We start from the raw sequence: 26,225 nt of genomic DNA, 5'->3' as shown, positions 1-26,225 counted from the left end.
AAGCTCAGCCCCGCCGTGCCGGTAGTTCTGCTCTGTGGTGGTAGGATTGGGCTGAGCTGCTCCGAAGGGCTGGTCCCAGCAGTGAGTCCCACCGAGGGCTGACAAGGGCATTTATTTCCTCCGTGCTCCCACCTGACACAGGACGGAGCAGTTTATTTCCCCGCAAAGATCAGGGACGGAAACGCAGTTTCTAAGCGGAGGCTGCTGTCCCTGTGATGCAGCCCTGTCTCCGGGACGAAGGCTAGGCCCTCTCCTCCGCACCCTTCCCGCACCCGGCAGCGACGCCCGGGGCTCCTCCACAGCACTTACCCGCCCGCCGCCTGCGAGCGGAGAGCTGGTGGGGTGACACGGGGTGACACACAGCAACACAGCCCGCGCGCCCGAAGGGCGGGACCGTCCTCAGCCCGGATCTGCCCGGGGAGGGCCGGCCCGGCCCGGCCCGGCCCCGCCCCGCCCCGCCCCGCCCTCCGCTGCTCCGCTCCGCGGGCTGTGCCGGGCCGGGCGCACCTCCCTTACGGCGGCGGCTGTTGCCCCTCGCGGCGCGCCCCGCCCCCTCTCCGGCCATTGGGCGGCGGGCGGGCGGAGGCGGGGCGAAGCGCGGCGGGGGCGGGGCTACCGTCAGCTGTTCGCGGTCCGCCCGGCGGCGGCGGCGGCAGTTTGGTGGTGGGGAGGTGCGGCGGCGGCTCCCGGGACGCGGTGGCCCCGCGGGACGCCTGTCCCGCTTCTCGGTGAGTGCCCAGGAAGCCCTTTCGCCACTGGGGGCCGGCCTCTCTGAGCCAGGTCTCTGGTCAGCGCGGTGCTGAGGCAGGATGCGATCGTGGCATGGAACGGGGGGTTGCCCCGGGACAGCCCCGGCGCGGAGCAGTTCTTGCTCGGAGTTCCGCCGCGTTCCGAATGGGGATAAGCGGGACGGCTGGGAATGAGCCCGGTGGGCACCGAGAAGGCAACGATTTGCTGATGTAAGCAATGGGTAATGCCCGGTAGCCAGCGCTGCCCCTCTCGGGTCGCCCCGCTGATCTCGGGTGTCTCGTCCCCCGGCGCTGCCTGGAGTAGCAGCCTGTCGGCCTCTCGGCCGGGAGTGACTGCGGGGCTGGAGGCCGGACAGGGCAGAGTTAGAAGCAGTCGGCGGTGCCGAGGCGCGGCCGGCCAGCTTTGTTTTGGGAAGCTGGCACGCACGTGTGCGCTGAGCCCTCCCTCCGGCTCCCGGCCGTCCGCCTGTCAGAGCGGGCGGGCGGCTGCCTCGGCTCGGGAGGCTGGTGGCTTCACTTGCGGAAGGCGCCGTGGGTCGGTCACGGCGCTGAAGTCACGGGGCCCCCGTGTCGGCGTCCCCGCCGTCTGGCAGAGTCCCCGGGGCGCGACCTGTTGCGCGGCTGTCCCAGGCGAGTTTGTGTTTTCAGATTGTGGAAGGAAGTTAAGTGAGTTGTAGGATGAGTTATCCTTTACACTGCTTCGGCATTCTCTGTTCAGCGTTTCCTAACGGCTCTGCAAAAAAGTCAGACCGTATTGCAGGACGTCGAGTAAAACTCCGGGCTTTCTAAACCTTCTTTTGTTCAGGGTTTGGTCTGCCTGCTAGCTCTTTGCCTTTGTTGCACTTTCTTGCGCTGAATGCCCGTGTCCCATTGGGGCTCCGATGGGTGAGGTATGGCAAATCTTGCTGCAAAGACAAATCATGTTATCGCCTGGTCCTTCTGTCAGGTGATCACAATCCAGCAGCAGGGCTGGCAGGGGATCATCTGTACCGGTGTCTCAGGACCTTAACTCCTTTTGGTGTGCTACTTTAAGCCATGGATGAGAATGTTATGAGTGCTGTGCCAAGATAGCACTGCTGTCACCTGGTGGAACTGGACCAGCTGTGGGGCTGGTACCTGTTCTGCTCTGCAAACTTTTATTTGGGAGTTGTGGCTGGGCCAAGAGAACCGCTGATATGCAACAACTTGAATAACTGTAGTGGCCCTGAGTTAGAGCCATGCACAAATAGTTCTTGAACTGCTCCATCCCTTTGTCTCCTCTAGCATGTTGATGTTGTGAGTGCTGCTCACCCGGGGGGAGATGGGAGCACCAAGGGGAGCACTGAACACATCCTTATAAACTTATTATTAATGTCTCCTTCAGGCCTGAAATTCCTCTTGCTAGTCTTCCATTCTGTTAAATGCCTCGCAAACCAGAGCAAAGGAAGAGACATGAAGAGTTGAATTTCACTGCCTTGTTTGGAACTGGGTGGAAATCCTGGAGATGGATCTCTTAGGAGACTGTCTTCCAATTGGGTTAGATGCACAGGTAACAGTAAAGGGACTTGTGGCCTTTTTTTTTTTTTCTAACTGCTATGTTTGCAAAGAGCTCTCAAAGAATGATTTAGGAGTTTAGTGTTGTTTTTTTTGTTGTCTTGTTTTGTTTTGTTTTTCCTCCATCATCTTTGTCCAGCTTTGTGCTGTAACAGAGCTCAGGAGTGCTTACTATGGCAGCTACATAAGCTAAAGTCCTGCTTTAAACACTGACACCAGCGATGTGTTTTTGTTTAGTAGTAGGGTGACCTAATGCATGGATAGTAAATGTAGGCTTTAGGGTAAGTGACTGCATTGCCAAGTTTGGGCCATGTCTTGAGCTGAGAGAAGAAATGAGAAGTTGGAAAGAAAGTTGGCCCTTCTAGGGAGGAGTTATGGAGAGCTTCACAGAAACGGCTTTGCCAGCTCTTGGGTTTTGCAACCTCTGGGGTTTCTTAGAAGTCTGGCCTTGCAGCCTTGTGATTACAAGAGCTTTACTTCATCAATAAGTAATAGATGGGGAAAAGTGAATGGGACATACCATAAAGTTCAAATATGGTGGGCCAAAGCAGAGCAGACCCCAAAGAAGCTGTCTCGCTATGGGGCAATTTGAAGGACTGGAGTTGCCTTTTAAAACAATGCCCTTCCAGTTGCTATGTGCTGAGGTTGGGGGTTGGCTCCCTCCTTGTGACCAGTTGTGGAATCGGAGCCGTGGGTGGGTGGACTCTTAGACACGTGTGAACTTTGTCTCCCTCTGGTCCAGCCGTCAAGGACTTTCCACAAAGCCGTGACCTCCACCACCGAGTCACTCACTTGCCTCTCCTGCCAATGCAGATGGGCAGCATTCGGAGGGAGGGAAGCAGACATAGAAAAAAAAGAGCTGTGTTTTATTGTTGGAGCAGAAGGCATTCTCTCCTGGACAACATTCTTGTGTCTTAGCTGTTTCCTCAAATGTTTCTTTACTGCAGGAGCAATGGATCGCCCCAGCTACCTGGAAGAGGACTATTCTAGCCTGGATGGGCTGGACGATGACGTGTTTCACTCTGATGACTTTGGACTTGCAGGTCAGCCTGGTGAGATGACTGCAACTGGCATTTTCACACAGAACCAGTCCTACAGCTGCCTTCTGGGGAGGTTTCAACTATTCCCCCTCACACACTGCTGTGGTCCGGGTATCAGGCATCCTGAGCAGCAGGACAAGGCAACTCAAACACTCAGCCCGTCCTCTTCCAGTCAGGATGTTATGTTGCCTTGTGGAGTCACTGAAGAGCCCCGGAGACTCTTCTATGGTAAGAGCACTCCAGTGTCATCAGCTTTGCAGCAAGAAAACTGTCCCTTTAGCACTTCCCCAATCAAGCAAGGTTTCTTTCATTAGGGCATTTTATTAAAGGACTGAAAATTATTTTGCTTTGGTCCTACTCCCTCAGAAAAGACGGCTTGTATTTTCTTATCCTTGTTTGTCTACTGCAGGAGCCAGGTACTTGCTCATTGCTTCCACTGGCCTTGATACTCCCATTCTTTTTGGCTTTATTCTGTCAAATTTTATTTTACTGCTAGATGTTTAGGTACTCACCATACCTTGTATCCTATGACTTGCCTACATATTTTTAAATTGTAGTGCTGTCTCATCCACATAGGAAGACTCCTAAACATTTTCAGCATAGAGAGAGGGAAAGTGAAAAATGTACACTTAGTGGGAGAGCTTTTAGGCTCTTTACTGGGGTTAAAGTTGTTGAATAAGTACCACGTCCATCCAGTATTTTACTAGTAACTGATGGGACACCATTCAGCTTTGTGTATCTGATTGAGCTTTAATTCAAATCAGTCCTCTTAAATGCGACAGAACTGAGCAAAGTCTGATGGAAAAGATACAGCAACCTTTAATGGGAGACAACTTGAGGCAGAGATCTTGGAAAAGTGCAAAATTGTCATTAAAAAAAAATCAGCTCTTGGCTGAACTCTAAACAAACAAAAAGGAACCAAGTGTAAGATCCTGCTAGTCATTTGATTATGAGAAGCAACACAATGCTCTGCTTAATCGATATAAACCTGCTTAAAAGCTGAGCAAATGTTTTACTGCATGCATATGGTATACCGTCATTGTTGGGGCTTCAGGAACTGGACTTTAACATGAATAAAAAATTCAAGATTATCTGCAGTTCTTTCTTCCGTACTGAGTAGAAGAGCAATTCTTTGCCCTGGAAGAATGACTCTTTTGATCTCTGTTGTGTAGGGAATGCTGGTTACCGTTTACACGTCCCTCCAGTTGGCTTTGCGTTGGATCCACACCTCCAAGAGGAGCCTCAGGAAGGTCAGCGGGAAGCGCGTGCCGAGGTGCAGATCGCACGGAAGTTGCAGTGCATTGCCGACCAGTTCCACCGGCTCCACATACAGCGGGTAGGCTATCTCTGGACAGGGAGGTGGGGGGTTTGCCATCCAAGAGGGGTACTCTGGAGGACTGGCTCCTCAGCTTTAAGCGAGCTGTTGTCTAACACAGCAGCCTGCCAGCAGTGATGAAATAGCAGGATTATCCTGATGAATTTTGTTCATGCTAGATTGCTGGCTTTTCCTAAAGATTGGCAGATGGAGGGACAAGAATGTGTGGGGTTGCATTAACTACCTGGGAAGGTAGCTGTTCTGCGTTAGCTGCTGCTATTCCAGCTCTTCCAGTTCATCAGCAACAGTATCACTGAGGCTTTCTTCAGGGATCTCCCCCTTGCTTTTTATTACAGCTTTTACTCTTCTCCACTTTCCTCACCACCAGTGTCTTCTGTGGCGCAAGTGGCCATCTGTGGCTTGTATCAGCTGCTCATCTTGGAGATTACAACAAGCCTGGAGTCTGTTCTGACACTCCTTGTTGTCTAGGGGTAGTTGTCTGAATGTTGTGGAGTATATTTAGATCACGCTAGACTTGTTAGCAACTCCTGTCAGACAGTCCTAGCTGGTGTATCAGACTTGTGACTAACTTCCTCACAACAAAAGACAGCTGTTAAGATGCCATCAGGTCTGAAAACCACACTCCAGATTCTTGATTAAAAACAAACACAACAACAAAAAATTCTTTCTTCAAAGAAACAAAACAAAACCAGCACCCTTAAAACCCCTGATTCTTTCTTCCTTGTCCTCCTTCCCGTTAGGGAGGGGTGAAATGGAAATTTCAGCCCATGCAGAGTTTGGCAGAGGTGCAAGCCCGTCAAGGCGAGTGTGTATCCACTTGCAAATGCAGAAGCTAATACTCTTGCTGACTTTTGAGAGGGACAAAAAGCTTCTCTCACTCCAAGTGACTTGGTGCCCTGTTAACAGTGGGATCTGTTGTAATTCTTCTCACAGGTAAGTGAGGATCTTGGTCCTGGTCAGAAATTGTGGCTTGTGGCTGAGGAGAGATGAGGGAATTCTGTGACTCTTGATCTCCAAATAGCAGGAAGATTAAAGAAGCTGTAACAGAAGATTAGTCTGTAGAAATGTAGATGGGGCTATGAATGTCATTTAGCAAAATGCAGGAATAACAAGCTACCATGAGATTTTTAGCAAGTGTGTGGTTGAATGGGGTTTTCCCCAGTGACACCTTCTGCCAGATAGCTGAAAATCCCAGTCTGTGTAGCCAGATTCTGACAGGAAAGGGAAGGTGAACCATCCCGGCAGAGGAGCCCTAGCGTGAAGTGGTGGAACTGGTTGTAACTTGACCCCATACATCTGGGGAGTCTGGCCCTTGGACACGCGTCCAGGAATGCCCACCCCCGCCGGGCCCGCTAACGCTGCCCGGCTCGGGCTCGTCGCCGCGTCGTGGCCCGGGCGAGCTGCCAGCGGCGGGTGCTGCGGGGCTCCCGGAGCCGCGGGCCGGGCGAGCTGCCAGCGGCGGGTGCTGCGGGGCTCCCGGAGCCGCTGGCCGGGGCAGCTGCCAGCAGCGGGTGCTGCGTGGCTCCCGGGCCGGGGGAGCTGCCAGCGGCGGGTGCTGCGGGGCTCCCGGAGCCGCTGGCCGGGGCAGCTACCAGCAGCGGGTGCTGCGGGGCTCCCGGGCCGGGGGAGCTGCCAGCGGCGGGTGCTGCGGGGCTGCCGGGCCGGGGCAGCTGCCAGCGGCGGGTGCTGCGGGGCTCCCGGGGCCGCGCACCGGGCGCAGCCGCGGGCCCGGGCGAGCTGCCCGGCAGCGGCGGGTGGGAGAGTTAGTAAACAAAGGCGTCCGGCTGCCCGGGCCGGCAGCGCAGCCAGCGGGGGAGGAGCTCTGCTGTCTTTGTTTGAACTGGAAGAGCAACAAGTTGTAAAGGGGCGGGTGGCGGGGAAGAGCCGTTCAGCCATTTACATTTCAAAACAAACCAGAAAAAAATACCCAACCCAAAAACTTAACCCGAGGACGGAATAGTTCAGCCAGTGGTTCTCCACAGCCTGACCCTGGGATAGGCCTTGGCGTTTGGATGTGTTAAGGGATTCTTTCTTGTTTGTCAGGAAAAGTGAGTACTGAGCCGCATACTAGTGTCCAAGGCACCCTTCCCCACGGAGTGTTTTGTTGTCATGCCTAGTTCCTTCCCTCCCAGCCCTGCATGTAGGATTTCCTTTGGCTTTTAACACAGATCTCCTAGGCAGAAGCCCCTCTGTCCTGGGCGTGCAATGGCTCTTTGCAGTCTGTTGCTGAAGAAGCAAGCAGCCTGCCCCTGGAGACATGTGAACTGGTTCACAATATGTTGTGGTTTGGAAAGGGCAGCCTCTGAGATGTGGAAAACTGGGCTGTCGTTTATCTTGCTGTGAAACTAATCCCTGATTTGGTTGCCCCATTCCAGCTTGTCTCAAACATTTGGTCAAAACCAACTTTGCAGAGTGGTGTGTTGAATCAGATTTAGAGTACCGCAATGTTAGTCACACCAGTGTGGTCTTGTGAAGTACTGAGACAGAGCAAGTCTGATTTTCAACAAGCTGTGCCTCTTTTCGGAGCCTACAAAACGTCTTACCTGTGAACCTGTGAAAAGAAAACATATGTGCCTTCAGTCAGAGTTAGAAAGACTTTCAGCATTGGAGCAGTGCATCCAGCTAGCTCAAGAGTTGCCCTCCCATGGCTGTGGAGTTCTGCAAGGCTCTCCAGCAGTTCAGGTATGGCTCCCGTTCTGCCGCTGCAGCAGCAAGGCTGTGTTGACACAAAGGCCGCTGGTTAATGTACATCCCTGGCTGAGAGAGGAACTGAGCAGGCAATAGCTGCTGAGGTTGACGTCACTGAGTTGTCATTGGACTCAGTTGCAGGCACGGTTTAACCTCATCCCACACTGGGAACCCTGGACAGTCACTGTTATCTCTTCCCTGGGCTCCCAGAGCTATGTGGTATTTGTTTTGTGGTTCTTGGCTATACAAAAGATTTTTGGGTATGCATCTTGTAAGAATAAGAAAGTTGGCTGCACCTATGCTTGATTCTGGCATGTACACCATTTTCAGGGTTTCATTTCCTATTAATATATTAAACAGAATACAGTAGTTTAAAACCTGGCTTTTTCATCCTTAGAACAGTGCTAGAGCAATAACGCAACACTCCCTACCATTCTGTGGCTTTCATCTCCTTAAGATTCTGAATTTATTATAGAAAGGACTTCAGCAACTCTCTGTGTTCCTAAGGAGCAAAGCCTGCTACAGGTGGATCCAGTTTGCAAAGGGCTCTGCTGAATTACATGCGACACCAACCTGTCTATGTTTTCTCAAGCTCTTCAGTCCCTCTTACCTGTCTGAAGCTGTGTTTCTTCTGGCAATGTTCTATCTGTTGTGCCTTTCTCACCCTGGAAAACAAAGCTAGAGCCAAGTCACGTTTTCTGCAGGAGAACCCAGTACCTTCCACCTTCTTCTGGGTTTCGAGCAAGTATGCCTGTGCCATGAGATGTGGGAACTGCTTGCTGTGGCTGAGCTTGAAGAGTGCACTCTGAGGTTATGGAGAACAGAGCTAAGCTTAGGGGATCGTCTGGGATGCCCAGGCCGCGGCAACAAGTGCCTGGGCTCTGCTTTGGGTCCTGAGTGCACTTGAGTTCCCTCGCCTTGAGAAAGGGCTTCAACTTGTGCTGAACTGACATTGCGTTTCACAACATGACGCGCTGCTAGATGGGATGGGAGTAGATGAGCGAGATGGTGGCGGTGGAGAGCCGACCCTATAGGAAAGAGCACAGGGTTATACAAGGGTGGGGTGGATGACACTGTATATCAGTATCACACCCCTTCAGTTTGTCCTGCTCTATTGAGACACTGGAACGCTATGGCTTTTTCCAAATAAAATAACTCTTTCCAAGCAGGCTGCAGCTTTGAGGGAACTGTTTTTATCACATCTCTTCTTTATGGTGATAAGATCACTTCACAGGGGATAAAATTGTCTCTTTAAGAGCCAAGGAGTGGTAGCCTTGAACAGTTCTGGGCTTGGGTCCAAGCAGAGCCACTGACTTGCTGTATGACCTCAGACAAGTCTCTTGACCTCCTTGTGCTTCAGTCAACCCATCTGGAAAGCTTGGTTTAAAAAAAGCTGAGCCTCAATGAGAACCAGATGCTGAATCAGAGCTGAGCTTTCTTGAGTAAATAAGTGCATTACAAACAACAACAAAGCCCCCTTCCAACACATCAGGAATCCTGCAGTTGATTTAGATATGCTGACCATGCTTAAAAAGCCTCTGCGGATCTAGCTATAGAAAACTTTATTCCTCTGAATTCCACACTTGGTTCAGCAAGTAGCTGTCTTGTCATCCCTGCAACGGGCTTGAGCAGCCTGTGGAGCCTGCATACCTCTATCCCCACTGGCTGCAGACAGATGGCTGGGAATGTACCAGTTTGCCTCAGGTTAATGACACTTAAAATGTCCAGGAGGAAATGTTATCCTTTGAAAGTGAAACATGTTATGTTTTGCATATTTTTTCCCCTCTGTCTCTCAGGAGAGTTATCGAGGCCTCCTCTGAGACGGTTCTGCTTATGCAACAGGGAGCCCATGTCTCTTGTTGGAAATGCATCAGTGTGAGAGAGTGGGTGCATAGCACTGCATGTTGATCATTCATCCCAAACTCTATCAGGCTTTTCTCCATCATTTATTGGGGACACTCAGGGAATTTTTAACAGCTGCTTTTTTAAACTGGAATTGTTTGCAGGAAACTGTCCTTTATGATGACTTTACATTTTAGGAAAAATGTTCAGAAATGTTTTGTAATAATGTCATGCAGAGACTCTCAAACTGTCCTGCAGCTGAGCCTGTAGCACTGGCAGCTCCTTACTTAACTTGTACCTGCGAGAGTTGGGGTAAGTGCTTTCATTCATTTCCCGAGTAGGTCAGTATGTTTCAGGATCTTCTCTGCTAGCTAGTGCTTGCTGGTCCCTGCTGCTGCTGTGCAGCGGGTCTCCTCTGCAGCTCTGCCATCAGTGTAGAACTTGAATTTCCAGCTGAGGATGCAGGAGCATGGCAAGGAAGAGTACCAGGTGGAGAACTCCTGAAGTGGGTGAGCTCAGTTCAGAGGGCAGGGGTAGGGTGGGTGTGAGGTTGGGAAGACTGAGGTGTAAAGCAAGGTTCTGGCAGGGCTATGGAATGAGGGTCATAGGCTTGAGGAATGACGTATTCTATAGGGGGAAGAGGAGTTCACACAGTCATTGGAGTCAGAAACTTGATATGAGGAAGTGGAGACAGATTTTTTGGTTAACGTTGTTAGATTTATTATTTTCCATTTTGACAAGTGACAATGAAGGAAGAGGCGGGCTTGGAAGTGCACATTCCCGTATGCATACAGACAACACAGCAACCTGTTGCCCCATGCTTAGCACCTGTCCTGAAGTCCTGCCACCTGCAGAGCTGACTACATGGCAGTTAGGTTAACAGAAATTTGCTGGACCTTTTCACATCTGATCTGAAATGATATTCTTTGGTATGTTAAGAAAATAAAATGAGAACAAGAACATAGTTATGGCACTGTATAAATCCATGTTTCTCCCAGATCCTGAATGTTACATACAGTTCTAGTTTCCTTTTTCCAGAAATGGTGCAGCGGAACTGGAAAAGGTTCAGAGAAAGGCAAGAAGGATGATGAAACTTCCTTATGAGAATTCTAAAAAATGGGCTAGAACTGCTAAGTCTAAAAGTGACACAAACCAAAGGGTTAGCAATATTAAACAGAAACCAAAAGTGACAAGAAGGAAATGGATAAACTAATTTCTCCCAGTATAAGAACTAGGCAAAATCAAGTCAAGCTAGTAGGAGCAAGCTCAAAGTAAATGAGGTAGTTTCTCATGCAATAGGTGGCTCTGTGGAACTCCTCGTTAAGGTATATTGTGCATCCCAGCGCTTTATCTGGGTTCAAGGGGAATCATAACAAGTTTATGGCCATTGAAAGAGACATTAAATAAACAGAAACCAGATCTGAGTCAGGGAGTCCTAAGCTCAGACTAGTTAGATACTGAAAGAATATTAGGGGGAGCTATTGCATGTACTTGCCCTCTGCTTTTCCTCAGGCAGCTGCTTTGGAGGCTGAACTTTTGATGCCACAGCCACAACCATTGTATATCAGTTTATTAAAAAACACAAAACTTTTGCGTCAGCCTAATCTATCCTTCTTTTCTATGCTTTTAGCTGACAAAAGATTTAAATATGTTATGGTTTTGTTCCTGCTTGAAATAGGGGATAATGTTAAAAAGCACAACTTCCTGCATGGCTCTGGCAGAGGAAGTGGGGAGAGGGGGAGCCCGGTGTCTGGAGAGCACCGTGAGATCTGGGCAGCATTCCCCCATGAATCCTTCACCCTGCCAGCCGTAGGACTGAAGTGTCTTAAGGCAGTGGGGACACAAATCTCACATATCAATATTGCCCACGTTAAAGAATGTGAAATAATTCTTTGGGACAGTACAAGTGAATTTTTTTACAGTATTTCGAACATCACCTGCAGTATCTGTGTGTGGTTTAAATGGCGTACAGTGATACTGCTTTTCCTATACAACACCCCCAGTGGTCTCCGCACGCTCTTCTGCATTCCCTTGGCTCTGGCAGCACCGTGCTGGCCATGACGGTGGTGACGTGCTTTCTGCTGGTAGCAAGTATGACAGCTGAGAAATTATTTTTCAATTAAGAAAAAGTTGCAGTAACATCCCACATCTTTTTTAGTGTAGGAGACTAGGAAATGCAGGTTATAACTTGTCTGAGATCATGCAGGGATCGCTGATTGGAACCCAGTTGTTCTGCCTCCAGTCCTCTGCTTAGGTTGGTTGATCTTATTAAGATACTGCCATCTCTGGGGGGGATGATGAGATGTTTGGACTGATTATTTATGGTGAGGAGTGTGTGTGTTTGTATTTTACTCAATTAAATTTTATAGTGGAAAGGCAGGAAAGCAAGTGCCCAACTGCAGAGTCCTCCTTTGTTTCAAGCCATTGAGGAGGAATGTCCTGCTAGCCTTTTATAGTCTCTGTTTGGGTTTTTTGTTTCTCGGTTGCAGCTACCCTTGCCAATGGCAAAGCAATCTTTCTGAGGACCTTACCACAGCAGAAAGAATAGCGATCTAAAAATAAAAGCAGCGAGGCAACTTCTGTTAACTCCGATTAGCTTTTTCCTGATGTAACACCTAACAAGAGGAGGGTGATGGGGACTGAGGGCAATGGGGACAGCAGCCGCCCGCCGAGGGGAGCCCGCGGAGGCCTGGACCCCGCCAGCGCAGAGGAGCGGGCAGAGGCCCGGCCTCGGCGCGGCTCTGCCGGGCAGTGTTTGTGCTGCGGCTGCTGTGTTTATATCGTGCGCTAAATTTAGCCTCTGAGTCATCAGAACTGCTGACGAGCGGCTGCTCTGCCCGCAGGCTCTGGCGCTGCACCTGCCCGCCCCCTGCCTGCCCCTCTGCCCGCCCCCTTGCCCACAGGCTCCCCTCGCAGCGGGACAGCGCTGTGCCCAGGACAGGGTCCCCCACCCGCCTCACCACTCCGCCAGAATATTTTCGTGTAAAAACTTGCAAAGTGTTATTTTTAACCAAAACCCTGAGGTACGCTTTAATCACTAGGGGGTGTCTCCCGTGCACGAGCAGTTTCGGGAGCACCTCCCGTCTTCTGGCGGGGAGGGAATCCATGCGAAGTAAAGGTCAGCCTGTCCCAGGGCTGGTGCAGGGTGGGTGACAAACGGGGTGAGGGTGGAACAGCTCTGCCAGCCCACAGTGGGTGTCAGGGCATAAACCTGGGTCCACTTGCTGCCTGCGGCTGTGGGACGGGTGGGTGTCTTCTCCTGGGCACAAAGATGAGCTCTGGGCGTCTCTTCCTGCACCCTCGTTTGCCCACCCCCCCAGCATGGAGGCGAATCCCCCCGAGACTCTGTGGCGCAGGTAGAGAGTGGTGTCAGGTGCAGCTCCATGGAAATGCAAGACCCTTATTTACTGTATTTATGGAAAATAAGCCACCATGCCCCCCGGGGTGCAGGAGGGGAAGGCTGAGGGCCTGGGAACGCGGTGGCCGGTGGTTGCCCTTCCCAGGTTGCCGTCAGCTGGCTGTTGCCATGGCGTCTGTCTGCTTCCCCTTCCTGCCCGCTCTGGAGAGGAAGGCACGAGTGGCTGCGTGTTTGTTTTTGAACTACAAGAAAGTTGAGAAAGGGCTCACCTGCACAGCTGTGCCCGCAGCAGGCCTGGGGCAATGGACGTCGCTGTTTGCTGCTCGGATGGTGCTGTCCCACTTGTTTGGCCTAGGCAGCCCATAAGTGGGTTTTGGGGGTCTCCTGCACCCCACATCCCTCCTGCTGCACCTGCTACTGTATTTTAAACACGCATGTTGTTAATCTTGTTTCACAAAGACTGACGGAGGCTCTGAGAAAGGAAGCAGCACTTGAAATGACGCCTCCCTTTACCACAAGTTCAGTCCCACGTAAGAGAGCTGTGGGGTTTGCAAGCCAGAGGATGCAGGTCCCCAAGGAAGATACTCATCCTCATCTCTTTGTCACCATGAAAAATCGTGCCGCTAAGCTCCTCTTTTTGTCTGTTACTGTCTTTTTTTTCCCCCTGCTGCTTTTACACATGCATTGTTCTCTGGTCATTAGGAATCACAGCTGGAAAGATTTGTATTTGACTTCCATTGGCCCGCATTTCTCTTTCCAGTGGGGTACACCACCTGTAACCTCTGTTGCCTTGGGGACTGTGACTTTCTAGTCTTTCTAAACTAAAGCATATTTTGTGGTAGCACAATATGCCTCCAGCCACCTGGCAGCCACCACTCAGCAATGAGTCAGCAACTGCTCCTGATGTGCAAGTATTTTTGTTTTCAGTGAATAAATAAAATCCCAACAACTTACTGCTGTTGCTTGTATTAGTCATTAAAGGAAGAATGATGTTTTTATGTGGACATATGGCATTCTTCTTTTGCTATAATAGTGCCATTTATGGCTATATTTTAATGCCTCTAGTTAAGATAGGATCAGAATTTGACCCTTAACCATCTCGAAGCCATGAAGCAAAGTGAAAAGTTGAGATAAAGAAATTAGACAGGTGTACCCATCTGTATATGTGATAGGAATGTAGCAGACCCACGTGCAACACATGTATATGATGAACATGTTCTTTATTTTTTAAGGAGGGATATTAATGGCATGTATGTATCACATGGAAAAGTGAATCCTATTCATCTGTTAAACATTTATGTTCAAGGATGCAAGGAGCTGTGGCAGAGGGACAACATTTTCTTTTAAGGTGTATTACCTTACTGATCTTCCCTTGATCACCCTGTGCAAGGGCTGGGTAGGAGTAAAAAGCTTTTTGACATCTGAGGTGCTCTTTGACAGGTACACAGCTGTATATTTACAGTGTGAAACAAGTATTAAGAGTTCTGATTATGGGGAGGGAATAAATGCTGGGTCAATCCTGTTTCTCTTTCATTGGCTTCCAGTAAAAGTATTGCTGTTTTTTTTTGTTTGTTTATCAGTATTCTGCCTTGTAGCTCAGTACCATTCATGGAATAGACTTTACTAATGTACTGTTGATGCAGAGGACACTTTTCCTGTAAAATGGCCTTTCCTTGTGACTCACTGAAACGTTCATGCTAACGCCTCAGACACTCAGTCTCTTAAGGATATCCCCTTTAAAAAGCAGCAGCTGCAATAGGAAATGGTTTTATGTGTTTCCAGCTTTGTGTTGACTTGTGGTATTCACAAGTCTACTTTAGTTACAGTTAGTGTAGAGGGCGAAAGAGACTTCTTTCCATCTTAGGAAGGAGCTTCAAAATGTTCATTATGTTGCTACTTCGTGGAGGTGGCAAAGTGTTCATCCCTGGTACATTTGTGCAGTAGTGACCCTGAGGATTGAATTGTTTTGGTGAGGGACAAATCAGCATAGTGAAGCTTAGGAAAATGATAAACCTGTGCCAAAATAGTTATGAGTCTTACAAGACTGTAAGAATTGACTTAAAATTTATCACAGCTGAAAAAATTAGATGCCAGATTCATGGGGTGACACTCCTGGGTTTTCTGTTCTTCCTGGCAGCTAAATTATACCACACCAAAAAACCCTCAGTCCTGAATATTTGAGTATTTCGGTCTTGGCAGGGGCACATCTAGGGAAAAGCTACTGAAACTTGTGACAAGGACATTTTTTAGGCTGGGACAGTCCTTTTGATAAATTGTTTTCCTCTATCTGTATTGGAAAGAATATCTGCCGTTTCCATTCCGTGGCTCGTGTCCCACTCTGAATCAGTACCAGAGGAAGCAGATCAGCCCAGAAGCGCAGCCCTCGCTCCGTACACCCGGCAGCCTGGCTGCTGCAGGAACCAGCCCCAGCTTGCGCCTCTTCTCAGGTCGCCTTTCTCTTGTGCTGGTGCAAGCATCAGCTTGGCCACCTGATGCCATGAATCCGATGGATTAGGATGACCTGGTCAGTACTAAAGGCAACTTCTGTGCCAGATGAGTCCTGGCCTCGATCACTGTCCTGTTCCAGTTCACTTTGCTGCAGCAGTGTGAGGAGAGGGCGGTGCGAGCGGGCTGCTGCAGCGCCTGGGACCGCAGCACCGTGGAAGGCGGTGCTGGCTGGAGACGGACCCAGGGAAATCCAAGCCCTAGGTCTAGGAATAAAACCTGGAAAGCTGCCCTCGGCCTAGTGCTCTGTTTTTTTCACTTCAAAATTAGTGGTGTCAATGTCCTTCATGAAGTGATTTGAGATCATGCTTCTTATAGGCATGAGGAAACAAGGGTAAAATAATTCCTGTTCTGCCCTTGCATTAAAATCTCCTTGAGTGTCTTAGGGAGACATTTTTAACTGGAGAAGGAAAGAAATGCTGTACCAAAAAAGTGGCTTCAAGAGGCAATGAAATAAACACAATAGAATATAAACTAGAAAACCCCCAAATTTAGAGTTTTTCTCAGTATTTGTTATACCACATCCCATTGGTTCTCTTGCAGGTCTGCAGGGCTCTAAAAGTCTTATTGTCCTTCCTCAAAAAGCTCTCCTTCCCTTAAAAAGAAAGGGAGGAGGATGAGCACAGTCCTTTCACTGTTGTTCCCTGAACGCGGCCTCCTTTACCTATCACTGCAGAGAAAAAGTAATCCTTTTCTTCTGAGGTGACATGTAAAATTTAAGGAGGAGACAGTATATTTAGACACCTGTTATCGTGTGTGAAAAGTGCAAAGTGGCCTCCTACATGAAGCAGGACATTAATATGGGGATTCTTACATTTGTCTGTCCTGCTGACAGCGTGGAATAGTTGAAATAGCGTGTGCCAGATTAGCACAACTCATCTCATCTGCCACCAAGTCAACCCACTTTATAAAATTCCATGAAAGTTTCCATTAAAGAGGCTCCACCAGTGAAGCTGAGATATGTTTCAAGTTCAGGATTTCAATACCAATTTTTAAATATCCTCTCACATTTCCCATACTAAGACCCTATAACACACTTCTTTACCCTCTTGGCTGCCAGTAGAATCAGATAATCTGCCAAAGCGTATTGTCCTCAGAGCACCTATAGTATGTTTGTCCACCATGCATAGTTCGCTACTTTGGAAACTGCAGAAGAAGGCATTGTGCTTGCATGGCACTTCATTGACATGCTACCCTGAAGATCTCTGTTTAAGGAGCAATCATCTGCTTAAGGTGTAATAGCTTGATAAAAAACATGGTATCTAGATGTCATCAGGACAGTGTTGTTCCACATGGGTGTTTGAGCAGGTTTGGATGTGGTTCTAAGCAGAAGGGTGAGAAGAATCTCTGGAGTTTGATGAGGAAGGACAAGCCTGGTCAAACTGAGAGGCGAGTAGCAAAACAAAAAGTATCTTGTTTTTTGAGACCAATTTATTTATTTATTTATTTATTTTAAATCCAGTCCTAGGGGATAGTTTCTAAAAGGATGTTTTCACCTGTAAACCTAGCACATGCCGGGGCAAACAGTGTGAGCTGAACTCAGGGCTCTCAGGGCTGGTTACTTTGAAATAAATGATAGCAGGCTCTAGAGTTGCTCCAAACACAGTGGTGTTGAAATGTGTGATGGGATCTGTGTGTGCTCTTCTAAACCCAGGAGACAACTGCTAAGTCTTGAGGGTAAGAATAGTGACCCACTGCTAAGATGGAAGACGAGCCCAGTTTTTCTGAAGCCTGCTTTGTGTGTACTTGTGATTCAAATGGCACAGATCTACTCACGGTGAAATATGAACATAATTTAATGAGTATCTGGGAGGACTTCGAAGAGCTGTCTGTTGACACCTCTCCAATACACCAGCTCCAGTTGCAACTCTCGCTTATTCGTGATTACATAAAGAAAGCCTTGCAACCGTGTTGTTCTGCCCTGTTGGGCTAATCTGCATTGAAACATCTTGTTCATATAATGTGCTTCAGTGCTCTTTTATGAACTCCTGTGTACTGAGGCAAAGTTGTTGGAAGCCAGTCTTCTGTTTCCTCATCTGCTGCAGATTGGCGGGGGGCGGGGGAGGGGGAAATTGGGGCTGGTTTGTTTTGTTTTCCAGAAATGATCAGTCCTGCTTAGCAAATATGGAATTCTGGATGAGAAAACAAAGACTGACTTCTAATAGAGGGTTGGTTATTGCGGTGAAATAGTATCCCAGGCTGGGCAATGTAAAGAGAAACCCACCTGTTTGTATGAGCTGCCATTAAAGTGCAGGAAGGTGGGGGTATAATCGGAGCCACTTTTGCAGGGGTGATTACATATAACAAAAGAAGGAACAGTGTCCCTGCCCCAAAGCTGCATTATATAGTCTGGTGTCCCCCTGAAACTCAACTCCTATGTTTCTTCCTTGACAATGGGACCTGAAATAACCTCTTGGTTTTGGTTTTTTGTGTGTTTTCAAGTATGTTCTTGCTTAAGGTTTAATTGGCTCCAGTCAGTAGGAAAGGGCTCCAAGGCTGATTATTTATGGCTTACTGTCAAAAGTGGCTATAAAAAGGGCAGTATTATCTTGGAGATGCTGGGAAGGAAAATGTGGTGGGGGGAGGGTGGGGGAGTGTGTGTGTGCACGAATGTGTTTTCTTGTACTAGATGAAATCAGAGTTTTGCTGTCTCAGCAGTGTGGTTTAAATTGAAGATTAACCCTTTGACCTTCACGGTGTCAAATCACTTACAGATGGATCACCAGTTATATTTTTTCTTTTTTTTTTTTTTTTTTTTACTTTTGGGGTGAAGGGGGGCTTTTAAAAAAAAAATTAAAGAAGGTTGTTTGTTCATGCAGCTGGGGCTTTTGAAAGGCTCAGAAGCCAATCTGATTAAAAACAGCACTTGGCTAAACTCTGCAAAATCCTACAAGCAAAAAAAAAAGTTTAATCCTCTTGTGCACAATGCATAAAGGGTCTGCTCTTTTCTTTTTGTAATGTTAGAGCTACAATTATTTCTGGAGAACTTATCATTTCCCTCTCTCCCCTCTTCCCTTGCTGCACCCCCTTGTTATGCTGATGGGATTAAAGTGTCTGCTCTTGAAAAGTGTAACTGAGTTGTTATTGGAAAAGAGAAGTGGTGTGTTGCAATTTTAGAAATATAAATAACCTCGCTTCAACTGTTCTCCTCCACAGCATCAGCAGAACAGAAATCAAGTGTGGTGGCAGCTTTTTCTCTTCCTACACAACTTGGCCTTAAACGCGGAGGCGAACAGGAACCGCACTGGGCAGAGGTGAGCGTCGCCCGCCTGTTTCGGCCGCATCCAGTCTGCAGGGAGCACTGAACAAACACTGGTTCGGGGGCGAGACATTGCACACCGCCGGCCGGCTGTGAGGACTCTGAATTTCTGATACTCGTCTTCACATTTGGGGGTTTTTACGGACTCTTCTTTGCTGCTGCCTGCCTCGTGAGGCAGGGAGCTCTTGTCCAACACTGTCGAAGGAAAGCCAGAATGTGGGTGTGTTTGGTAAAGCTTGCTGCTGGTTCCCCGCGCCGGTGACCTCTGTGCAAGGGAGGCAGGTGTTAGACTAACAGCTTCCCCTGCCCTCTGCCTTTGTCAGTGGCAGAGTGCAGGGGTGTCACTTTGGCTGCTAGTTAAAAATGATGTCTGGGATTGATGAGTCTAAACATACTTTGGGTATCTTCCAGAGCAGAGATGCTTGATTCCTCCACAAGGAAACTTTTTTTTTTGGTAGCAATTAAAACATTCAAGTAGTTATATCCAGCAGGTTACTTGTTTTCTGCATGGGTTACTGTTTATTTCCTTGTACTGTGTGTGAGAGAAAATCACAAAGAAATCTGATCTCCTCATTCTTTCCATTGGGCACCAGTTGCATCTCTCTCACATTAAGATTTTCTTTGTCATTGCCATCAATAGGCAAAATCAGTTCAGTAGAACAGTCTTAAAATGTAACCTTCCTGGGATTGATGGTGGCTGTTAGTTTCTGCCGCTGTTTGCTTCCAGTTCAGTGTTCACAGTGCCCGTGAGCCAGCATGAAGCCAAAAACCATGCAATATGACACAAGCGACGTTCTTCTACAATGCTAATGTATATGTTTTTATTAGTTTTATGATGGGTGTTTGTTTTGTTTTGTTTTTCTTTTCTCCTACTATAATGTGGTTGGTCAGGAAGGCTTAGGTCCCAGGCATCCAATACTTTTGCTTCAGGATTTGACAGGGAAATTGATTAGCAACTAGTCTGACAGATATACTGTACAAGCAGTCTGTCCATTACTCCCATATGTAATGTTTGGAGGCTGCTGTAACCACATATGGACTAGCAGCAGTAACATTATTTCATGGGAGGTCTTCTAACAGTTCCCAGTTTGTATGCACTCAGAAGTTTGTCCATATGACTGACACTATTGGACCAGCACAGGGAAATTACCCTACCAAAAGGAAGTAGCCTTAAATATCAGTGGCTACGTCTCTTTAGCCTTAAATATTGTTAGTTTGCAAACCCAGTGACAAGAAGGGTAAAACACAAACACAAAAGCAATACAGACAGAATTTTCTTCAGACCGTTTCCATATTGCCACTGCACCTTGTTTTGGGTCTCATGATACAACCAGCATGAAGAAGAGCTGTCCCGAGAATTGCTCTTAAGTCCTGTTACAAACATCGACTTCAGGTGTTGAGGAATTCTCCTGCTCTTGGTCCACTCTGAAAAATCAGCATTACTGTGTGGGAAGAATAGTTTACTTGCACATAACGCTTTCTTCTCCACCCCTCTCTGCATACCCTTCTCTAATTCATGCTCTCTCTGGTATTTGTGTAATCTCATCATTGCACCCTAGTGTCTGGTAACAATTTGCTAAACAGAGTTAAATCTGGACTTTCTCCCTCTCTCCCAACCCCATTCTCTTGATTTGCATCCTGCTCTACTGTGGCAAAATGTGCTTTAGCTCCCTGAAGGAGGTCCACAAGCCTTTTTCACTTGCATATATTCACATTCACTTTCTTTCAAAATAAGGAGAGTTTATGTGAGAAAAGCTTTTTCCTCCTCTGATGTTACTTTTCTGGCTAAAGCCAGAGTAATATATTCATCCATGATGGTTAATAATTCATGTAAATGAATCTCAAGTAGTATTTTGGAGGGTGGGTTTCCTGGAGAGGGAGGGTGGGAGGTTTTTCTTAGCAGGGGGGCTTGGTTTTGTTTTTGTGTTGTCTTTTTAAGCATGTGCACTACAAAGTTACCCAGAGGGACAGAAGTGATGCCTGTTGCCGGCTGTGCTGCAGTGGCATGGGAAGCCGTTCTGCCCCTCTGACAGAGGCAAGGCTGCCCAGACTTGCGGTGCACAGTCTGCTTGGAGTGAACGCTGGTCATCGGAGAACAAGGACTTAAATGGGGGGAAAGGCTGAGGTGTAGTGCAAGCACAGACTGAGTTGGGGACCCCTGAGAACCTGGATGTTAAGGAGAAGACTCTTAAATCAGAAGATATTAAAAATTCAGCAAGCGCATCTCATCTGATGCTTAAAAAACGTTGTGAGCTTTCCCCTTCCCCTCTGCCTCGACTTGACTGCCAAACAGGCCAACAAGGCCTGTTCTCTGGATGCATAAGCTGGAAAGATAGATCTGGTACTGACACTTTCTGGTGCTGCGACCCAACCAGTTTATGTAGGGTCAGACTCTTAACATGGAGAAACAAGTATCTGAAACAGTTCCTCAGTCAGGCTGCCTGCCTCAACAGAGTCATTTGGCTCAGGGAAAGTCACATCTTTGCTAGTCCGTATTTCCCGCTATAACAACAGACTTATCAAAATTGGTCATGCCAGGGTCTCAAGTTAAAATCTCCTTGAACAACAATACTTCATTGGAGACATAGAGCTAATGCTAGACAAAGGCTGACTTCCTCCAATATGTGTGTTGGTTACTGGTGCCAGAGATTTACAACCACTGATAATATATTTTAATTATATTCTATATCTGCATATCTTGGAGAAAGGAAATATGCTCTGTCAACCCAAAAGTCTTATTTTGCTTCGTATGGATTAGCGAAAAGCAGCTACTTCATACTCACAGTCTCACCTCCTTGGGGAAACAGTAGGAAGATGTCACATGTTTTATCAACAAATACACAGATGCACAGCACCTGAGGATCTGTCACCTGTCCATGTTAGCAAGGCCCCTTGAGCACACCCTGAGGAGATCTTCCCTGCAGGATAGCTATTGCAGTGTGGCCACAGATATAGGTTGACTGTTTGGGGAAATAATTCTAAGGAACATGGTTTAAGTCTTGCTGGTGAAGGATTATGCTTGGGTTTGTAGGTATTAGTTTGTCTTGGTGAAAGGAATGGGATGCTGTTTCTCTCTGGGTTGTAAAGCTACAGTGTAACAATTTAGAAAGAACAGTCAGATCTTTCTCCTAAAACATATGCCTGTTTTTAATGAGCAATTCTTAAGAAGAGCTTGAGCTGCTGCTGATGGTACCAGCAGCCTTGGAGTATCTTGCGTGCCTTCCCCAGATCTCCAAAATGGCTTCAGACCTCAGTTCTCTTTCCTTGAGGGACAGAGTTCTTCCTAGCCCTTCCCAGCATCCCACCCTTCCTACTATCATGTAACCTGCCCATCCCTGGATCCAGTAAGCCTGGTGCTAGTAGGCGATAGTTAGTTTTTGTTTCCTGCAATTCTTAAAAGCTGAGCCAGTAATCACAAAGTGACTGCCCGGGGTAGCTGCAAACTGCCGTAGATAGGACACAACAAAGGCAGGGGAGAGGATGGATTGCACGGAAAGGGTTGCTGCTGGACCTCTGTGGGAGCGCAGCCTTCTCCCAGGATGCTGATAATCCCTGGTAGCACTGAATTCCTGCGTAACTGATCACATATCTCCATTTAAATAGTCAGTTGTTATTAAATGCTTGTTGGCTAAACTCTTGTTAGATGAGTCCTGAAAGAAACTTCCTATCAGCCTTTGCTTTGGAGCTGTGTATCAACAAGGGAATAGAGGCAAGGTACCCAGTCTTTCTTGATGTGGAAAGGATGATTGCAAAGACATCTTTCTTTCTACCAGCCATTTACTTTGTCCTGTCAAGCCTGGAGTAAAGGTATAGGTGATGTGTGCATATGAGGTCTAGTCCTGGAGCTGTTCCATGGCAGTCACTCGAGCTGTACCCAAGGTTGAACATCATTCACTGTGGGGCTTGGCAGTCTTCTGGGAAACTACATATTTTACCCATTAGTAGACTAGGGAGAAGAGCTGTTTTTTTAATGAAAAAGCAAAATTACTTGAGGCAGTTGTTGCAATGTGACCCCCTCAACCCTACAATGAATTCCACCCTTCCACTGCTGGTCCTGACCCATATCTCTGCTGAGGCTGTGGGAATGGTGAGACTGTCACATGCTGAATGGTGTGCTATTGAGGGTGTTCTTAAAGGGCAAAACAAGGACAGCAGTCGGCATATGTGCTAGGATCAAACAAGAATGCAGATATGTGGAGGTCTTGCCTTGTTTTACCAGCAATATTTACTGCGGGAGTATTAGTAAAAGTGCCCTGGGATGCTCCTTCACATTCTTGGGAGCTCTGCACATTGACCAAGTACTATTGAGTATTAGCATAATTTGACAACAAAGATTTTTAATAATGTCCTTCAAAAGAGTCTGTCTTTCAGATTGGCATTTGTGGTCATTTGCAAAAATGCCTGCGTGTTGCCTTTGATTGTTTTAGCAAGAAGAAATACCTCAAGGAATTGATAAAAGATCCCAGGACAATCTTTTACAGTTCCTAAAGACTTCAGTGGTCTCTGTTTCTTTGATTTGCATGTGTTCACACAGGTGTTACACAGCTCAGTTCTTCTCCACCAGGAAAAGCAGAAAAGACCAAACACATCAAATGCACTGGAATGTAATTGTGTGCATGTGTGCGCGTGTGTGTGTGTGTGTTCTTAAACTGAGTGCAGTCTGACATCCCCTACCCCTTCTTTCTTCCACGTGCCTGACCTTCCCCCTTAGCCACAGAAAGGAGGGTCCCTTCCTGTGAATCCCATGCTGGAAGTTGGTTTCTGGGAAGCGAAACCTAAATGTCTGTGGGCTGTTTTTTAAAGCCATGTTTCAGTTCTGTCTTCAGACTCTTTGCTGCCTTTGGGGAATGGATGGGTGGGAAGGGTAGATTCTTAAGCTGTTTTTAAAATCTATTCTGGAAATTTTGCATGTATAAAGTTATTCTTAAATCTAAAGGAGTCTCCCCACTTTGTGGACACAGCTCCAGGAGAGCATCGTCACAGATTCCTCAGCTCTGGCTTTGATCAGACTATTCCGAAAGGAAAGTTTGATAACAAAACAGGGAGAGACTGGTATGATGGAAAGACGATGACATTGTCAGTATCTCCTTAAATAAAACTCAGAAGTTAGGCTTGTAAAAGGGAAATCTTAGAACAGCCCAAGGGATTTGTATGTCTTTTTCCACTGGGTGCACTGGAAAATCCTGCCACTAAATTTGAGTTTGGATGTCTAGACTGTTGGGTTTTTTTTGTAAAACTAATCAGTGTCTCTTCTGTTCTCTTCAATGGTGTGTAGTACAGTCTCCCGCATTCCTAGGTAAAATTCACTGATGAGAATACTGTGAAATACAGATTCACATTTTCTCCCTCCCCGTCCTGCATGACTTTTCTACTTTTTGGTGGGTTTTGTTTTTTTTAAAGACTTCAGAGTTCTTCATCTGGAAAACCATAGAGACAAGGTGAGCTAGAATTTGCAATGTATTTAATTTAACGTTCCCTCAGTGGAGGGTTTCCCCATGAGTTCTGAATATGATACTGTCCTGCTGCAGAAGTAAACCCGATGCTCTCCTGTGAGATTTCTGTCTGGATTAGTCCTGAAGTGCACACACCTTCTTCGCCATGGACTGAGACCCAGTGAGAATGTAGCATTTTGTTTATCCTGGTTGTGTGCCTCCAGGACTCCTGCCTGTACAAATGATGACTGGGCAGAGCTCCTTTTTTTTGTATCTGTGCAGTATATTTGCTTTGTGCTTTCTTTCTTTGGTGCTTTTTAATACTTTAATACTTGGAATTTTTTTTTTTTTCTAATAACTGGTACAATTTTTAATAAAATTGTAAAATTATTTGTCTGTGTTCTTTGTGTTATTTTTTTAACGGATGGAGGGCATTTACACAGCTGTCCTGTTCTGGAGTTACCCAAATCAGTGATACAATTTGGGTTGTTCAACTTTAAAAATATCTGGTAGATCCTTTTGTATGCACCCTAACACCAGGCCCTGTGAGAAAGACAAGATTTTCTTTCAAGGAGGTATATTCTCATGCTTGGATAGAGAACTGCTGCTACTCGGAGATGCACAGTTAACTGCTGCACAGTTAACTTGGTGCTTCAGATCAGGAGCATCTCTCAAGACATACATAGGATGCATTCTCCAAATTTGCAAAGTGTGACCTTTGGTTGATGGCTGCCTGTGCAAGTGGATTCAAAGGCACTCAGGCCTTGAGGATAAAGACTCATTGCGTGGTCGTCCTGCTAGGGAAATATGGGTCTCACTGGTCTCCTGACATAAAGGCAGCGGAGGAAGGTGGCTGTGGCTTTGTAAAGTGCTAATGACCCCCTCAAATACAGACATGAAAATGTTTTGGCCATCCCAAGCAACAGCAAGACACGAGTTTTGGTAATCGTCAGGCCCGTCCTGAAGTTTTATTCTGTTTCCACAGAGAAAGATAAAAACTGCCTTCACGAAGTAACGGTAGTTAACCTGAGTGGAGCAGAAATGGTGATGTGTGTATTGTGAATAATTTATAATTACTTATAATTCCTTCAGCCACATTCCTCCTCCAGTGTGATGCTGCTGGTACAGTCTTCATGGGAGGCTCTAGGGAACCCAGTTAACAATCCTACCCGATGTTAAGTTGCCTCGGCTGGTGTATGCATGTTACAAAAGGGCCTTTCATTCCAAGAACACATGATGTGTGTGGTATGAAAAGCCACATGTGCATCTAAGACCACAGGGGGAAAAAGACAGTTTTTCTTTTCATTGTATTAGATCTAGTGAGGAGTGTGTCCCCTGGCCAGCCTCATGTGACCGTGAAAGGGCCTGTTGTAACACACTGATACAAGGGGACAGAAGTGAGATTGATTTGGATGGAAAGGCTGGCTCTGAATTTCCTCATGTGGATAAATTCTCACCGTTAAACTCTCCCTGTTAAAAGCTTCAATAATTCCTGTATCAAAGAGAAGAACAGCTTTTAAAAATGGGCAGTTGGTAATGGTACCGCAGAAGCACTTGCCAAAGCTGCAGGATGCATGGCACCTTGCTCAAAACAAAGGCAGGTGCACAGATATGTGGACAGTGTCCCTTCCTCCGAGCTCTCCTGGATTTATCTTGGCTCTTTGGTGTGGCTCTGTCATGACCTGGGCTGTCTGTCACCTGGCCATGGCAAAGCAGACTCAGGGTGTATGGAAACCTTGTCAGGGTTAGGCATCAGGACCAAACGCTACAGGCTGGAACATTCCTACTACAACAGACATCAATACTTTTTTTTTTTTTTGGTAATTTGAAAGAAACTAGATGGCCCAGAAAATGGCCTGCAGAAAAGCTTTGTTCTTGAAATACTAAGCCTGCATACTAACAGGGCACTTTCAGTTTATTTCCAGCCGTGGCCCCTTCCACGGCAATCACAACATATCCCTCACTTTCTCTACTAACATGACTAGCACTTTAAGGGAAAATGAGTTTTGTTATTAACTTCCTAGGGGTATGCTGTAGGGACAAGGTAAAAAGTTTAAGTAGGATTACTGCTTCAAGGAAAAAATGTTTATCAAGAAGTGCTCAGCCTGTCTCGTTAAAAATAATAAAGCACTCGGAGGACAAGAAAGTTCTTTGGTTGCGCAAGCTACTGCACAAAGCACTCTATTTTCATGGTTCTGGCTGCTGAAGTTTAGAAGCCACTGTAGTATATGGTTTGGGGAACATTTTTCAAGCACTCGTACTGTTGTTTTATGGTGCAGTAAATATGCTGGTCCTTAGTCTCTGCAACATGTACACAAGCTTGGAAGCAGTTCTGCTAACCAGCTTTCTCCTTGCACTGTCGTACCTGAGTCACTCAGGAATAATTCAGCCCATTTCTTCCTTTCCCCACCCTCCCTTCTCTTTTCTATTTATGGAAAGATGGGGTTTGGGAAGGAAAAAAGGTTCTGAGAGTAATTTTTGCC

General features: G+C 47.1%; 1 protein-coding gene and 1 long non-coding RNA gene across 5 annotated transcripts; one reads left to right on the top strand and one right to left on the bottom strand.

Annotated features, from left to right (window-relative positions):
- The first annotated feature begins 598 nt into the window (after positions 1-598).
- BMF (Bcl2 modifying factor) lies at positions 599-24,132 on the top strand. Of its 4 annotated transcripts, none has more exons than XM_065064287.1 (5): positions 599-728; positions 2,113-2,277; positions 3,230-3,325; positions 4,495-4,658; positions 18,208-24,132. In XM_065064287.1, exons 3-5 carry the CDS (start codon positions 3,235-3,237, stop codon positions 18,307-18,309), a joined length of 357 nt encoding a protein of 118 aa, XP_064920359.1. In that variant the 5' UTR covers positions 599-728; positions 2,113-2,277; positions 3,230-3,234; the 3' UTR covers positions 18,310-24,132. The 4 variants fall into 4 exon arrangements, with proteins under 4 accessions (XP_064920359.1, XP_064920357.1, XP_064920360.1 ...); XM_065064285.1 differs by having other exon boundaries at positions 3,230-3,550; XM_065064288.1 differs by lacking the exon at positions 2,113-2,277.
- On the bottom strand, positions 6,837-13,293 carry LOC135579574 (uncharacterized). Its single transcript, XR_010472955.1, has 3 exons — positions 12,816-13,293; positions 7,957-8,374; positions 6,837-7,374 (listed from the first exon to the last, which is right to left on the bottom strand). It is a non-coding gene; the product is annotated as an uncharacterized LOC135579574 (long non-coding RNA).
- Positions 24,133-26,225: the final 2,093 nt, after the last annotated feature.

Source organism: Columba livia, chromosome 5, assembly GCF_036013475.1.
Source record: "Columba livia isolate bColLiv1 breed racing homer chromosome 5, bColLiv1.pat.W.v2, whole genome shotgun sequence".
Taxonomy (NCBI): domain Eukaryota; kingdom Metazoa; phylum Chordata; class Aves; order Columbiformes; family Columbidae; genus Columba; species Columba livia.
Note: the sequence above shows the minus strand (reverse complement) of the source record. Positions and strands in the feature narration are given on the sequence as shown.

Coding starts and splice junctions, on each gene's coding strand:
- BMF (XM_065064286.1), top strand. CDS start 3,235: ATGGATCGCCCCAGCTACCTGGAAGAGGACTATTCTAGCCTGGATGGG. Junction 3,551..4,494: donor GCCCCGGAGACTCTTCTATG/GTAAGAGCACTC, acceptor TCTGTTGTGTAG/GGAATGCTGGTTACCGTTTA. Junction 4,659..18,207: donor ACCGGCTCCACATACAGCGG/GTAGGCTATCTC, acceptor TCTCCTCCACAG/CATCAGCAGAACAGAAATCA.